Source organism: Gossypium hirsutum, chromosome A06 (assembly GCF_007990345.1).
Source record: "Gossypium hirsutum isolate 1008001.06 chromosome A06, Gossypium_hirsutum_v2.1, whole genome shotgun sequence".
Taxonomy (NCBI): Eukaryota; Viridiplantae; Streptophyta; class Magnoliopsida; order Malvales; family Malvaceae; genus Gossypium; species Gossypium hirsutum.
In genome coordinates this window covers 8,398,574-8,416,309 of record NC_053429.1, presented here as the reverse complement: position 1 = coordinate 8,416,309, position 17,736 = coordinate 8,398,574, and the positions used below count along the sequence as shown (strand labels likewise).

Here is a 17,736-nt window from a genome sequence, read left to right as displayed (position 1 = left end):
ATTTGATGCAAGTCTCTATACTTTTTGTATATTTGGAATTTAGTGCATATAATTTCAAGAAGTTAATCCCTCTACTATTTGAATTTAACAATTCAAGTCCAGTTGTTAAAATAGTTATAATTCTTCTATTAAATTTACTAGTGTAACATTTTAAAATTAAAAAAATAATTCACTTGATAGCCTTGTAACAAAAAAATGGCATTATAATGGACTTGAAATTTTTAGAGAATTTTAACAATGTTAAATTTTTTAAAAATTTTACGTCAATATTTTAATCATAATGATGTATTTAAACTAACTAGTAACATTATTAAAGTTGAGATATTAAATTATATAGATTAAATCTAACATTTGAACATAATTAATAATTAATATAGAGACCAAAATTAAAATTTAATCATTGTTATATAATTGCAAAAACAGCAAAAGGCTGTGACGAAGGTCACGTAAAGAATGGCCACGGCATTCCTTTAGCTAATGCATATTCTTTGATTCCTATATTTGTATGCACTATGAATTAATATCAAATAATAAACTTAATAATCGAAACTACTATATATAAATCCATTTGAAATATTTATTTATTTTATTTTACTATATATATTAAGAATGATTATGTTAGGTATGGATTACCTTCACTTATATTATGGTTCTTATCATTTTACTATACTTAAATTTAATATTTAATTCATTCTGTATTTTAAAGAGAAGCTATTTGATACATTGCTAGTGAAGTTTTTTAGACTTCACAAGCAGAATCAAGAGGTTGACAAGTGTCTTATAAAAGTATAATAAAAAATTTTTAAAATAAATATTTTAAGAAAAAGAGACATTTTTAAAATTTTCAAAGCTGCTTATGAAATAAAAAATATATACTGCCAGTGTACCGTATACTAACTTATACTTTAATTGTATAATTCGTGTAAAGAATGTATTATCTTCTGTAATATTATGGTTTTGATCTATTTATATATTTAAATTTGAGATTTATTTTCTATACTCTTTTTTGGTAATATTTGATTTCTATTCTATCATAATAACATTTGTTGGTCTAAATAATTAACACCATTAACTATTCCGATTATAATGTTTATGTGATTTTTTTTTCTTAAAACAACTCATTCTAACTCATCAATATAAAATGAAGTTTTTTTGTTGAAATAATATTCTTAAGAAAAATTGATGTTTGCATTTTAATCAAAATAGTTAACACTATTAACTATTTAGACTAATTAATAATACTACGAAAGTAGACAAATCAAATTATGTGACATCCCATAGTCGACTTGATCGTCAAATCAAAATATGTGACATCACATGACGTTGTCGGAGCAACCTAGACTGACTCAATCATAGATGATAAGTAACATAGCATTCAAGTAATTAAATTCTCATACATTCTCAACATACATACCGATAGATGCACGGATGGGATGAAATTTATAAAATTTCATTCACTGAAGCTGTCAATTTTCAAGTTCGAGAAATCAATCGACTTGTGATGACTTTTTGGATGGGATCCAAGGATTTCTAGGTTAAGATGTCTGCATAGCATTCGAAGGCCTATCTCTTAGCTTTGAAATGCATTTTGAATCACTTGATTTCGAATTAGAAAGCTCAAGTTATAACTGTTTTAGTAAAGACTATGCGAATAGAATTTAAGAACGGGATTATTACGAAAATTACAATTTTCGAGCTTTTAATTCGAGGTTCAATCATATTGGGTTCAATTTTAGCGAATAGAATTTAAGAACGGGATTATTACGAAAATTACAATTTTCGAGCTTTTAATTCGAGGTTCAATCATATTAGGTTCAATTTTAGGCTTAATTTTTATTATTTATGATCCCAATATTGTACTTATTAGGTTTTATTAATTTATTATTTATTTATTTATTCTGAAATCCAGATTTTTTTAAGTATTTTAAGCTATTTAGTAGTTTTATGTTTCTTAGTCAACAAGAAAATTTAGTTTGAAACTACCTATTGTTTAGATTGATTAGAGTTTCAATATACTTAAGATTTTTATTTAGATGTACTTAGCTAAGCCTATATAAAGGTCAACTCATTGTTCATTAGATACGCAATTGTTTTTCATCTTCAATGAATCATGGGAATTCATTCTTCTTCCTTCAATTTGCCAATGATTATTTCTTAAAAGGTTGATTAGAGCTATTAATTGAGTTTCTTGGGATTTATATCTCAAAGGGTTTAATTGAACACTTATCTATTTATCCATCATATCCATTGTTTTATTTTATCCATCTTCCACTTTTTATTCTATCGTTTCTTTATTTAGTTATTATTTGTAAATATTTTTTCTTTATTCTTAAATTTCTTATTTTAGTTATTTTCTTTGTTTTTCTAAATATGTTTGGTTTCTTCTTTCCAAGTTAGATCCGAATTTTTCTTTCTCGATTCGAACAATTTGAATACGATCTTGGTCTGTTGTTCCTTATTGTTGGTAAATGTGTCTCGAGACAAGGAACTCCATATCTTGAGACAGGCCTCTTCGTATTTTAGGTATTTTTCTTTGATGTTTGGCTATCTCCAAAAAAGGGATTCTTGTCTCAAGACTTGAAATGGGGTAATTTTATTTTAGCTTCGATGTGCCTTGTCTCAAGACAAAGTGATGAGGAATAGCGAACCAAGATCGTATTCAAGTTGTTCGACTCGAGAAAGAAAGATTTAAATCTAACCTGAAAAGAAAATACTAAATAAATTTAGGAAAATAATGAAAACAAAAATAATTAAAATAAGAAAATTAAGAACAAAGGGTAAATATTCAAAACAATAAATAAATAAACCAAAAAAATAAACTAAAAGTGAAATATGGAACAAATAAACTGATGGATATGATGGATGATAGATAAGTGTCCAATTAAACTTTTTAAGATATAAATCCTTACAAATTCAATCAAACAGCTCTAATCATAATTTGAGCTCTCGAACTCAAAATTGAGTAATTCAAAATGTATTACAAAGTTAAGATATAAATATTCGAAAAATGACATTATAATGAACTAGAATTTTACAAAAAAAAATTTAATAATATTAAAAAATTCTAAAAATTTACGTAAACATTGTAATCACATTGTTGAGTTAAAAAAACAGATCATACCATCATTTTACGGAGTTAATTGACGAGCTATATAAAAACTAAAATTTCAAATTAAAAAATAAGATAAAATAACATTTTATATTTAAGCTAATGATAATAACTCATTTGGATGTTTCAAATATAAGACTACACTGTTATGCCACCACAACATTGATGGTTGATAGAGCAATAATCTTGGATTGATGATGACGAAAAAAGCGTAAACAGTTGATGGTAGAAAAACGGTAGATTTTACAATTGAAAAGGTTGTAATGATGAATTCTTGTTGTGAATTACGACATCTTAGAATTGAATCCAAGATATAGTTTGATATCCATTGAACAAGGCTCCTCACCTGAGTACCAAATAATCGAGCACAAACTTCCCCACTTTAAACCAATGGATAGAAGTTGATGATTGGTGGGTAATAATGAAAATTGATTAGTTGACTTTTGTAAATAAGAGTTAGTATTATTTCAACCAAAAAAGGCAAATAGTTAAGAGTTACATGAAAATTCAAGAGTATATTCATTTGAGGGAATGGGTAAAAAAGGCATATACGTCAAGATCGAAAATCATGTTATTAAACATAATGCTCTAATATCGGGAATGAAAAGTTTATGAAACAATTCCACTTAATTTATTGATAAAAATCTCTTTTTATAAAGATAAAAATAGTTACATACTAATTCAAAAATAATTTAATTATTTGAATGTTTTAAAGTTAAGAATTGTTGACTTGACAGTCCGCCCTTGTTAGCCATAAACCCATTACTACTAATTAAAGTTATGCCATAAGGTATATATCTGATTATAACATTCCTTTTATTTTAAGAAAAAATTTCAATAATAATTTTTTTTAATAATCTTTATTTTCATTTTTTCATATATGTTTAAAATTATTTATAAATAGAAGAATGATGCACATTTAAACTCATATCTTTCTGCATTAATAATAATGCGTATTGAGAACCATGGAGGTTTTGATTACAGCTAGTTTACAAATAATAATGAATTCCAATACCATTTACATAGATTTATACCTCAAAGAATCTTGATCTAAATCCTCTAAATAATTTCAATATCTTAGGAAACTGATAATAAGACTAAATAGAAAAAGAATTGAGAAAAGGGACCCAAAAATGAAACAATAAATTCTCCATCTCCAAACCTGAATTCAAAACTCTGATATATTTTCAACAACATCCTTGAAGGAAAACCCCATTGATGCCTTTGATTCCATGCTTTTAACCCAAGGCCCAACACCAAGAGAAGAAGATTGGGTAGTCGCCATTGATAAGGAACAATCATTCAAGGTCTTTTTCTTGGAAAAACATACATTCCTCGAACGAGAACAAAAAGCAGAATAGCAAACACCTTTTAAGTTGTGTAAGGCACAGCTGCAGTTGCGATGGTACGGCCTCCGCTCCACCTCGATTTCTTGCATCACAAGGCTACTTTCAAGGACACACCGGATCATCTCAGCTGTTGCTCCAGTGGCCATTCTCTCCCCTTCTCTCTCTTTCTGATCCTCAAGTGTTTAATATAAATAAAGAACAAGAGAAAAAATGGAGGAGGTGGCTTTGGGAATGAAAAAAAGAATGAGAAAGACTTGGTTTTTGGAACTTTCTATTGCATGGTTTTTGGCTTTTCATTTGGTTTTGCGTTGGAGTTAAGACGTCGTTTTTGACCAGCTGGTTATGAGTTGAAAATGAATATTTTAACGGTCTTATTTATTTTGTTTGCGGGTTAAATTTTGCTTTTTAGTCCTGTACTTTTTGCAAGTTGTGGATTTAAGGTCAATTTTAGTCTTGATTCAAATAGTAGCAGTTAAATTCATTTGATTAAATCCTGCTATTAATCTTGTACAATGTGTAAAATTGTAAATTTAGTCCATGAACCCCAACTGGATCAATCTTGGTTCCTATGCTTTTTAAAATTTGAAATTTCAATCTCAACGCGAACGATAGTCGCTAATTCCATTAACTAGTTTTTGTGAGTAATGTGTAAAAATAAGAAGTTGGTATGACATTAGCATGTAATAATCTTAGTAAATGTACCATGAAGGCCCCTATAGTAGAAGTCGAATTGCATTTTTCCCTTTTTACTCAAAAAATAGGCAAACTAGTCCTTATGCATTAGATTAAAGAGCAAATTGGTCTTTTCTATTAAAAATTTCATCCATTTATATTGTTAAAAACTAGCAAGGTTGTTGGAATAAGTAGATAGTGGCATAAGACACGCCACGTATACCTCATGCTAACGTACAAGAACTAATTTTTAACAGTAAAAATGAATGAAATTTTTAACAAAAGGATTAGTTTGCTCTTAATTTGATCTAATGTATAAGGACTAATTTAATTACTCAATTTTTGAGTAGAATGGATAAAATACAATCTGACTCTTAGTATAGGAACCTCTATAATATTTTTATCGATAACACATTAGTTACCGTTTAGTTAGAAGTAATATTTTTAAAAATTCAAAAGTACAATGACTAAAATAAACGTGCACAAATTAAATCCACAACTTATACAATCTTTGTATATAGGCTGCATCAAATTTTGAAGTCCATAAACGTACTTAGAAGAAGGCAAAATGTAGAAATCAGTTTGGGTTTTCTTAAATCCGGCTTTAAACTTTTACCTTGTTCCCAAGCTGGCAGTTTGTACTGTTCATTAAATTGCTGCTAAATACTGGTTGCATTCATGCAAATAGAAATGTAAAGTTGGGTCCAATTAAAGATATCACAATGTTACCTAATTTTCTTTTTCATGAATTGGGTTGGCCATCAAATGTTGAAGTTTGTGCTTTTAATTCATTTTTCCAGCTTCATGGAAAGAGGGTAGTGTAATGTAGTTGAAGAATCAATACTCTGGCGGCTGGTTGAGAATGTGTCCCACTGACAGCTGGGTTTTTAGATTTATCACTTTCACCATTATTTTCACAACAGCATTATATCGAATTAATTGATTCAACTAAAATATTAATTCTAAGTAATTATTTTTATAATTTTTTAAATAATATATTCAATTAAACTAAATAAATTGATAATTTAATTGATGAAATCCAATTCTAAGAAACTTTGCACCACATTCAAATCAACCGTTAATCTAACCGAGGCGGGTGGCTGGCTAGGAATCCAGACCAGCTAAGCAAATGCTTATTTATATTTCTCCTTTGATTTATTTAACCCATCTTTGCTTTTCATGTTTAAAGCATATCAAATTAGGTTTCCAACTCCCAACTTCCAATTCCCAACTCTCAATTTTATCTCGTTTGGAAAATAAAATAATAGTTGTTATAATATACCTCGATAATGATAATAAGAATGACTATAAAGTAATAAGAAAAAAATAAGAATATGCAAATTATATGTGGAAAACCTGTCAAAACTATTTTTTTGAAAAAGGCGTCGACTTAATTAAAAACGAAAATGGAGTCGTCACCAATCCTTTTTATTTAGGTGTGATCGAATCACCTAGAAATTTAGTTGTTTCAATAAAATATTTTGATTTATTAAAACAAATGATTTTGGTCTAAGAAAATTGAGAAAACGGATCCAGGAGTTGATTACGTGAGAGAAAGGATTAGCACCCTCGTCACGCCCAAAATTGGTACCTAATCGATTAATTAATGTCTTAATATCGAAAGTTGAGAATTCGTAAGAATTTAAAAATATGATCCTCCTTTTATTAATGTTAATTTTACAAAAATGCTTGAATAAATTGAAGCGGATGCTAAAGACCTTCTTGTCCCGAAGTAATAAAATGCCACGTCCAGCACGTTAAGACACAACATTTTAAAACCTCGAGAATAAGCTTGCCTTTTGATTTTCAAAACTCATGCATTTTAATTTTAAAAGGTTATTCGGTTACTTAGGTTAAACGAGAAAAATCGAAACCCAGTAAGTTAGGGCACGATCTCTCGAATTTCCAAACACTGAATATTGCTTTTATTAAAGAATCTTTTTTTTATGAATTTTAGGGTAAAAATTAACGAAATATTTAAAAACGATGTATGTGTAGTTTTATCCGAGTATGGCTAAAGTATAAAAATTTCATATTGGATGAATGATAATGCGACATAAATTCAACAAATTAGTAAAGCATGAAATAATGATAATGAAACATAACAACAATACGCATAATTTAACAACATTAATAATAAAAAATAATAATGATGAAAATAATAATAATAACGATACAAATACCGACAACGAAAATAATAATAATAATAATAATAATTAGTGATAATAATCAAACTAAAATTAACTGATTTAATAACAAAGTAACTAAATAGCTAAAAAAGGACTAAATTGGACTTAAAACAGGAGTTAGGGGTAAATTCGAAACAAAAAGGAGAGGGAGGACCACATTGCAACATGCGCACGACGTGGAGGGAAGAAAATAGGAATTATCCCTTCCCTCCAAAACGGTGTCGTTCAGATGCGAACTAAAATGAAATTGAGATAAAACACAGGTATAAATTAAAATTATAAAAAAACTTGATTGCGAACTGGCTAAAAAGCGGAAGGGCTAAATGGATAAATATCCCAAAAGAGTAAAACGCGCGGATCCCCCCTGAGAAGCTGGTCGGGTCGCGCACGGGCATGCCGAAAAATGATGCTATTTCGGCATTGGTAGCCCTGGTGCAAAACGGCATCGTTTTGTGCCTGTATAAAAACCTATTTTTTTCTTAAAAATTATTCTGTTTTCCTTTTCTTAAAAAAAATTCCAAAACCCCTTCCCCTCTCCTTTGCTAGGGTTTCAACCTAGGCTTGGGGCACAGTCATCGGCCCGCCGTGGTACGGCGGCCGGAGTTCCTAAAGGGAACCCTTTTTGGCTGATCCAACCTCCCCAATCTCGATCTAAGGGTAAAGTACCCAAACTACCCAGCCAAACTCCAAAATAAAAGTGAAAAAGAGGAGAAAATAAAGGGGCCTTTCGGCTCCCTAATAATGCCGATGGGATTTTCAATCGAGTCCCCTAACTCGGTGACCTTCTAGGCCGGAGAAAGCTCCAAGCACGGCGCTAAAGGTAACGAGTTTAGCCCCTCTTATATCTATTTATTATTATTATTTATTTCGAACTAAAAAACAGAAATAAAAAGCACCTTAATCATCTTTGAATCGGTTTTTGTATTTAATCTTTTTTTCTATTTTATTGTCTCCGCCTAGTACACTGATTTTTTGAGGCTTTTATAGCCTAATGTTACACTTGGTTCGATTTTTTTACTGTTCATACTTGTTTCTGCTCTGTTTCACTTCTGCTTTGCGTGTTTCTCTGCTCTCTGTCTTGCTTTCTTTTTATGTTCTTGTTTTGCAGGCCTAGACGAAAGCGATGGGACGGGGCAAAGGGTGGTTGAAAGGTGTCAAGCATCACGTGGGTGAGCGGCGCGGCGCAAAGGGGGAACCCTAGGGTTCCTCCGAAAGTGTTAAATTTCTGGGCTAGGGTTTTTAGTTTTAGGTTTGGCCTTAGTTGGGTTTAGGTTATTTGGGTTAAGTTTAGATTGAGTTTGTTGGGCTTCTAAACTTTGTAAATGGACTTTGGACAATTTTTTTGTAAATTTGAACTTTGGACTTTGGACTTTGGCCTTTACAAAACCCTTATCGGAAAAAACTATGAGCAGATGAGAAGAAACTCACTAATATTGAAAAACAATATTATAAAAGGTTTGCGGCTATACTCAATTTTTAAGGGTTAAAAAACTTATCTAATTAAAAAAATATATAGACCTGTACAGATTCAACTTCACATATCCTTAATTTTGCCTCTCTATTTTATTTTTTTAACAAGTGAGTTGTACCTCGAATTTTACAGATCAGATCAAATAGAATTCAGATCACACAACTCTAATAATAATAATAATAAAATAGATCTATTTACACATCGAAAATCAATAGTTTTACATCATTTTTAAATTATTGGCACATAAGAACCTTCTCATCACAACATATTTTCTTTGTTTTTTTTGGTTCCATCAAAACAAATTAAGATGAACAAGTTCACTTCACAACAAATTATCTCCATTTTAATTTTTATTCTATTAAAATATATTTTTAAAATCATTATTTACATATTAGTTTTTATGTTTAATTCAAAAACGCTTAAATCATTCTCTAAGTTAAGAAGGTGTGTAATACCCCAAAATTGGCCTAGACGTTATGGCCGAATCCGGCAATGTCACATGAGAGTGTTTTGGCAAACCTTCCAACACATAAAAATCGTTCCAAATATTATCTGATACTTAGTTCGAAAGAAACCGTATGTTTATTAATTTGCTTGAATACATTTCTTAACAAGTCGAAGCTTTAAAATCCAAATAACTCTTATTGTCTTTTTACTTACAAAACCTTAGTTAAGTTTAAAAACATGCTTTGGCGGTGCAATTCATATTCCAAAAATACAGTTCAAAAACCCAAATTAAAACCAAAAGTCCAAGTCCATAATCAACAACTATCCTAAAAATAATAAAATAATATGGTAAAGCTTTATAAACATAAAACTCATGAGTAGATAGTCGTGGTTTCTATCGAGTCCCCCGCTAAACCGATCCGCCTACTGATGGGGATTACCTGAACAGATTAAATAAATAAAGGGTAAGTTTTCACAAACTCAATGTGTACATCCCCAAAGTTCAGTATGCATATAATCAGATAACAGAATACAATCATAATTCGGGCCTGGGCCTTTACAGAATCAGTATGGGCCTTAGCCAACTCAGAAACAGAATCAGTTACAACTTAGAGCCTTAGCCTATCTCAGACGTAGCATGCATGTCAGATCAAAATAACAGAAACATGCCCACCAACCCTGCACACCAACTCCGTCCAACCCAACAAACCATGTGGAGATAAAATCGACCCATCCATCCCTACATACCAAATATGGGGATAAAATCAACCCATCCAACCCTACACACCATAGAGTACCGTAATGCGGTACATATTATAAATACGCAGCTTAGCTGCTAGATAACGGGCTTGTGAAGCCCTTCAGTTCTTCCTTCACTTCATCAAACCCACCCCAATGCAATGCATCATACAATACTGGCATGCTATAATGTAGATTAACTGACATATACTCATAATCAGAACAGAACATACATATACATACCAAGTATAACATGTTATCTCATACATCACAATATCTTATCGCAGAATAGGGATCTAAGTAATACTTACCGACCCTACTACAGGTCACAGTCGTCTTGGGTGACCCGTGTAACCTTACAGTACATTTCAGAAAAATGGGCTCACACGCCCATGTGGCCTGTCTGTGTGGGCCCACAAGACCTAAATTGGCCTTGGCTGTGTAGATCACACAGCCTGGCCCAAATGTCCACACGCCCGTGTGATTCACCCATGTAGGCCCATACGCCTGTGTGGCCCACACAACCTAATTGACCGAGCTAGTGTCTCACACACAGCCTACCAGCCATCACAAGGCCGTGTTCATCACCCCCGTGTCGCGTGCACACAGCCTGGTTCGTCGACCACATGCTCGTGTACTGCCACACGTCCTACCACACGCCCGTGTGGTATCGACAGAATACTTTTTGGCTTTCGCCAAATCTCATTTTCAGTGCGTCCGGAGTACACACATGGTATCTATTCGATGCGAAACCACTCCCGAGCTTCTCGAGACCTAAAATTAGAATACCTTATTCCTTTAGAACTAAAACAAGTCTAAATTGATTAATTCCCAAAATGTAGAGTCGGCTTACTGCTACCCAAAACGAACGCAACACCGAATTAAATCGACAACGAGTGATCCCCAGCCTTTCAACCTTCTCCTAAACGCCATCAAATACAGAAAAAAAAAGTTACCAATTGTTCGTTATAATACCATGACAAAAAGAAGAGAGGCACTTACTGACCTGCATACGTGCACACAACATTGTGAAACAACAGGAAAACTAGATCGAACACGAAACAATGGGGAAGGAGCAATAAATTTTCGGTAGAAGAGTAAAAGAAAAGTAAGGGGAAAAATAGAGGGGAGATGAACAGTTTTCTCTGCAAAGGGAATTTGGGAAACTGATCACCTAAATCCCACTACCTACTCTATCTCAACCACCCACTACTCAGATTTCCAGTACAACTCAAACTCTAAGCCACCTCACCGAGCAAAAAAATATATTCTTACGCTCATGCAAAGATTCAAACCCAAAACCTCCGACAGATTGACACTCTACTTAACCACTAGACCAGCAGGCCCATTCTAGTAAGCTTTTACAAATTAATTCCTATAAGCCTATTATCCAAAGATAAGGCTTTGTTCAAATAAAAACTAAAATTTTACCCAATCTAAGTCTTGAATTCAAGACTTCTCAAACACTCCCAGAACACACAACCACTAAAGTAGATACACACTTGTGTTAAAAATTTACGGAAATAATTTTATAAAATTTGGGGCGTTACAAGGTGAATTTTTAGGATTGTTTAATGAATTGAAAAAACTCAAATTTGAGAATGAAGTTAAACTTGAAAATAATAACTTCAATCGAATGAACTTAAAAAGTTGATTTTTATCTCAAACTTCAAAAGAAAAATTCAAACAAAATCAAATTTAATTTTAAGCCTCATAAACTATTTCAACTTAAGACTGGTTTGAGGTTCACAAGTAAAATAATCCTAAATAAATATAAAATTAATTTAATTTAGATCATACTCAATATTTTATTAATTTAGATATATCTTTATTTTTTAGAGCAATATAACTTCTATAAACAACACAAACTATCTCAATGACATAAAAATACTAATTATGAGTCCATTCACTACAGACCATTTAAAGTAGGTCAATAACTACACTAATGACAGAAATACAAATAAAAATATAACAAAATTAGGATAGCTTTTTGTTAAAACAAACTACTATATTTTAGAGTTCAAATACTCTCAGGTAATAGCTTAAGATATCTATCAATTTGGAATAAATATTATGGTTACATATCTCAATGTAAGTTTGGATATGCGACGTGTTTACTTGTGATTAATATAAAAATTAGATACTGTAACGATACTGTAACGTAAGATAAAAAATAAACTAAACGCACCGCATCACACTAATCGCCCATCTAAACTCACCCTCAATCTTTATTATCATCTATTAAAGGATAATTGATATAAGTGATATTTTGAAGATTAAAAAATATCCAATAATGTCGGTTGAAGTTGAATTCCAACCTCTGCATATTGAAGTTACATTTTTCCTTACAGCATGTTGAATTGAGTGTACAATCTTATTCATTGTGAGGAATTTTATTAAGTGCAAGTACTACTAATTAAACTATTATATTTAGCTGCTTAACAATTTGGTGGAAATTCTTAGTTGGTGAGAGATTTTATTTTAAATATAGAGGAGTGAGTCTACTATAATTAAGTGATTGGTTGGGCTTCAATTATAGCTTGTTCTAAGTTTTTATAGTTCATTTCTCACTAGGCAAGGTCCACATATGTAAGTTGATACTAATTATTTTGTTTTTTATAATCCATATTCGAAGTTTGTGGTTATTTCTCTCAACAATGTTATCTCTAAAGTTTACCTCCGTTTTCCCCTTAAAAGTATTTTGTGTTTTGTCATTGTATTCAATCTTTAACTACAATTACACAAATAATAACTTAACAACTTTAACACTTTTCGTATTTAAAAAAGTTATATATATATATTTTACCATCCCAAACATTTTATCATAAAAGTCTTATCTATCTACATGACCTAAGGAGTCAAGTGCACTAATAAAGGACAATTGGTAACAAGCCAAACGCCCAACTGTAGTCTTCAATATGTCCACCTTACCACTACTAAGATTGACGACTAATTACAAAGGGAATGAATCCAAGTCAAACCCTAGTTGAATGATTTATATCATCTCATTATTTATTTCTCAATATCCTTGATAATTGCTTTACTTATCTTTTTTCTTACGCCTTTCCCTTAATTTTCTTCATTAATTTAAGTATTAAACAGCAACCAAAATGCCAACTTCGACATTCTCATAACTATCCTTATCTTTGTAAGACTCTAAAAAAACTTAAACTTCAACTTAAAGTTTGATGTCCATTAAATTAACTAATAAATTGATTAAAATAAATGTACCTATCAATTAATAATATAGTTATGATGAGTATAGGTATTGTTCCCTCAAGAACTATAATTATTAGTAATTATCACATTTCTATTATTTAACCTAATAATCTAAGGGCTTAATTAAAATTAAAGCAAACTATCTAAATTAACTAATGAATGCACCAAAGAATAAAACACACACAAAAAAAAAATCAAGCATCAACTAAGTGACAAAATAATATCTAGGGTAAGAATTTACCTAAATTTCATCTATAATTCTATCTAATTTATGCAATTTTTTTCTTAGCTTTTTGATCCGTAAAACTCCCTAATTTATGCTAATATCTCTTTCAAGTATAAGAGCAACTAACTCTAGGTTGATTAATTGAAATTTCTTTCTAATTAAAAATCATATTATTGCATTAATTCGCTCCATGGATCCCCTATTAGATTTAATTCTAATACAGTAGATTTATGTCGTCCTATTTCTAGGATTGCATGCAACTCCATTCAATTATGCAAGATCTAATCACAAAAAGGGTCTATTTAAACTCAGACTTATGCACATCAAACATGGATTAACACTCTAGAATTATCAACCCAAAAATAATTAAGCATTCATATTTGAAAACAAAGAAACTAAAGTTTTATTGCATAAAACTAGAAATCAAACAATAGAATCCATCCCAAGTTTCATCTCCCCTAGGTATTAAGAGAACTAGTTCATAATATTGTAAGAAAAAAAACAAAAAATGCAATATAGCCACTAAAATAAAAGAAATCCATGACAAACCCCTTGGAAATCAACTTGCACTCTTGAATCTTGATGGAGAACTGCTTGGAAATCAGCTTCAATGGTACTCTTTGAGTAATTTTCATGCTATCTCTTGACAACTGTTTATTCTCACCTTTTAGTTCTTTATTTTTACCTTCTTAAAGTATCAAAAACTCTAAAAATCGTTACTTTCAATTGTAAGCGCACAAAGTTTCCGAAATCGACACTCCTTGGATACATGGCCATCTGGATTGGAAATCTACTATATGTGTACAATTTTCGGAATGCTTCAATGTTCTAATTTCGACCCATTTTTCACTACTATTGTTCAAAGTGTCCTATTAAGCATCAAAACATAAGTATAAAGGATTAGTAGTATATGGTTCATAAATAATGTAACATAACCACCCAAAAATACACTAAAAATAAAGTTAAAAATTATTATTTTTGACACTTATCAAAGCTCAATCTCCTCCTTACTAACCCAACTCTATTCCAAGAAGACCCAAACAACCATTTTAACTGTTGGAGAACTTTTAGTTTCAAATTTCACAGGTTTTGATTATATTTTTTATATATTTTTTTTAAAATGTCATTGTTCAAAAAATAAATATTCTTTTTAGATGAAAAAAATACAGAACTTTTTGTCGAGTCTTCAGCAAGGTCTAAATCGAAAGAAAGCGAAAAAAAAAAAGTGAAACTACTCGTGAATTGTTCATGCATTTGGTAATAGCATATACAATACAAAAAGCTAAATTAAAATGTTATATAAAATATGATACAATATAAAAATAATATAAACACGATATAACTATATAAATATTTTAAAAAATTAACACTAATTAATTACAAACAAAAATTATAAAATAATTTAAAATTTTAAATATAATCATAATACAAAAATATAAAAACATAATATGCATACATAAATTATTAATTTCACTTTTTAAATTTTAATATTTTCTTCTTTTTTTCATACTATATCTTAACTCAATTAATACAACCATCAATATTTTTCAATTTATTTAGAACTTAAAAATGTATAAAAATAATATTCTTTATTCTCAATTTTTTACTTTAAAAAGGACAATGTAGTTTGTATTCGCACCAAGATCCAATAGTATGCCCTGCATTTTTGGAGCACATGATGTTACCCATGTAAAGAAGAAATCAAAATAAAATAAATAAAAAATAATGGGTCAGGTTTAATGCTGTATTGGACACTCTACTCATGTGCTCACTGACCAGCCTGCTTCACCTCTATGTTGACGTTTATTTAAACTAAGAATAAGATAGCATTTTTTTATATATTTAAATATTAGAAAAAAAAAAACAATTTCCCACTCCCTTTTCATGTTCTATTTTTTGTCTTTTTTTTTAATTATTTAATTATAAAAAATATATATAAGATAAGGAACACCGTCAAAGTAAGATTTATTTATTTTAGGTTTTTTAATTTATTTGTCATATAAACATAGTATCAAGTGGCAAAACAAAGTGCATTGAACTAAGCAACCACTGATGAATAAGATTAAAAATTGGTATTCTTTGTCATAGTAATCTCCATAATAATATTATTATTATTAAACCCTAATATTAATTTTATGAATCATTTTCATCACATTATTTATAATCTTGTTTAATTAAAAAAAGATATATTATCTTTTATTTAAAGTTTAGGTCAAATATATATATATAATATGAAAAAAACTATATTAGTGTCTTCTTTTAATTGGATAAAACTATAAATGATGTAGTGAAAAATGTTTATAAAATAAAAATTTCAGATGTTATTATTATTATTTGTTTGTATAGTGGCAAAAGATTGTGTGTTTCCAAAAGAGCCCACTTGGGAGCAAATTTGGTAGGTACATTTTAAATAATAATAGTTCATATGGTTCATCAAATATAAATTAAAAAAAAATAGATTTTAGTATACTTAAGCAATAATTCTAAAAATGTACATTCAACGAAGTTAGTTTGAAAATAAAATTGAAAAAAGAAAAAGAAAAATTCACTAGATGTTTACAAGGACAAATGATTTAGGCCATATGCTTTTTTTGCCACAAAGGGATTTACAAGGTGAACTATCAAGAAGAAAAATGCATCAATTAAAAACCTTCTGAAAAATTAATCAAAAGGATCTCCTTTCACTCACCCTATGATCAGTATTTATTCTAAAACATGATCCCAAACATCACAAAAGAAGGCCAAAAAATTATTCGTTCCCTTCCATTTTCGATTATTTATCTTCCTCTTCTTTATACGATTCCAGTTGCTGCTTCCCAGCACCGTGAACACCAGCCAAAGACGGCGAAGACGACGGGGAAGAATAACCCGTAGCTGCTACCATGGCCAAGCATCCCTCACTCCATGATCTTCTCATAGGATAAGACACATTCTTGCTCTTAGGGAATGAACGTGAACAGTTCCTTCCCAACGACTTGTCGTGGAGAGCACAACGGCAGTTCCGGTGGTACGGCCGCCTCTCGATGTTGATGTCACACTCGGAGATGCACCCTTCGTAGAGAAGTGACCGGAAAATTCCATCAGCAGCTCCAGTGGCCATCTTTCTTAATGAGCACCCTCGGGTTAGATTTGCAATGTACTTATTTATAGAAAGTAGTTATGGTAGTTAAGTACAGAGAAAAGACAAAGGGAAAAACTTTGTTGTTGGGGTGCGGTTAATGCGGTAATGGCGTGGGCCATCAGCCTCGTAGGAGCCGTTTCTTGAGGGTCGGTCCATGGACTTAGGATATGCCATATATATGAACAGTGTTGAATTTTTGGCCTTATTTGTTTTTTGTCCTGAAGGAAGATGAGAAGCAAAATGAATTAGGAGAGAAAATTGGAGAATCAATTGGACAGATTACCGACAAGAAACATCTTTGTTGTCTCAGAAAAACACACACGATTTATCGACTAATATTTCCAATGGTAAGTGTTTGGTATGACTATGGATTTATGCTGTTGAGTGTGTTCAGTACTCTTGTTATTCATCGGTTGGATCTATATAGTCTGATAAGACTTTTAGGGGATAAACCAACAATTTTGATTAAGATTGTTAGCTTAGAGTGGGGACATGGTTTCATGCACCATTTTTTTCAAGAAAGTTTTGTAATTAATAGGAATTATCAATAATAAAAATATAAAAACTACAAAAAATTGTATCCTAACTTGTCATCATCAAACCAACCTAATGACGAACTTTATGCAATTAAGAAACCATCGCCAATAGACACGCCTCATTAGTGATCCACAAAAGGTTAAGTCTTAGATGGTCTATTCTCCTCATCCTCATCTTAGAGTCCAAGTTTGCGACCATCATCACAGTGCTCGGTCATCATAATACCTTCCAAGAACGATTCCCTTTAAATCTAACAACATCCTTAACTTCACAAATCTCATATACATATATACACACACATTAGAACACATAGAAACTAAAAAGTAAAAACTAAAACCACCACTGCTTTCAAAGAAAATAAAAAACAAAAATAGTGTGGACTAAAACAAGAGAGAAAATAAAGTGGATTGAAACTAAAAATCAAAGAATACTGTTAAAGAAGTTGCAACCAACAACCACCTTGGAGGTCAGTGCCTCTGTGCCACTACCAGTAAGGCCAAGATTTGGTTTGACAAGGTTCAACAATTAGGGTTTTTTATGCTCAAATTATATTATGTTTAAAAAATTGTGAACTTAACATTGGTATGAAGATAAAAAAAGACATGATACATAGTACAAACGATAACTAAGACATTACAAATTGATGCACTAATGTACC

The 17,736-nt window shown here is 30.8% G+C and overlaps 1 protein-coding gene and 1 long non-coding RNA gene across 2 annotated transcripts; one reads left to right on the top strand and one right to left on the bottom strand.

Annotated features, from left to right (window-relative positions):
• Positions 1 to 7,363: 7,363 nt before the first annotated feature.
• Positions 7,364 to 8,700, top strand: LOC107943682 (uncharacterized). The gene is made up of 2 exons (XR_001696035.2): positions 7,364 to 8,139; positions 8,428 to 8,700. It is a non-coding gene; the product is annotated as an uncharacterized lncRNA (long non-coding RNA).
• Positions 8,701 to 15,943: 7,243 nt separating this feature from the next.
• Positions 15,944 to 16,630, bottom strand: LOC107943684 (uncharacterized). The gene has a single exon (XM_016877467.2). It carries the CDS (start codon positions 16,518 to 16,520, stop codon positions 16,194 to 16,196), a length of 327 nt encoding a protein of 108 aa, XP_016732956.1. The 5' UTR covers positions 16,521 to 16,630; the 3' UTR covers positions 15,944 to 16,193.
• Positions 16,631 to 17,736: the final 1,106 nt, after the last annotated feature.

Coding starts and splice junctions, on each gene's coding strand:
- LOC107943684 (XM_016877467.2), bottom strand. CDS start 16,520: ATGGCCACTGGAGCTGCTGATGGAATTTTCCGGTCACTTCTCTACGAA.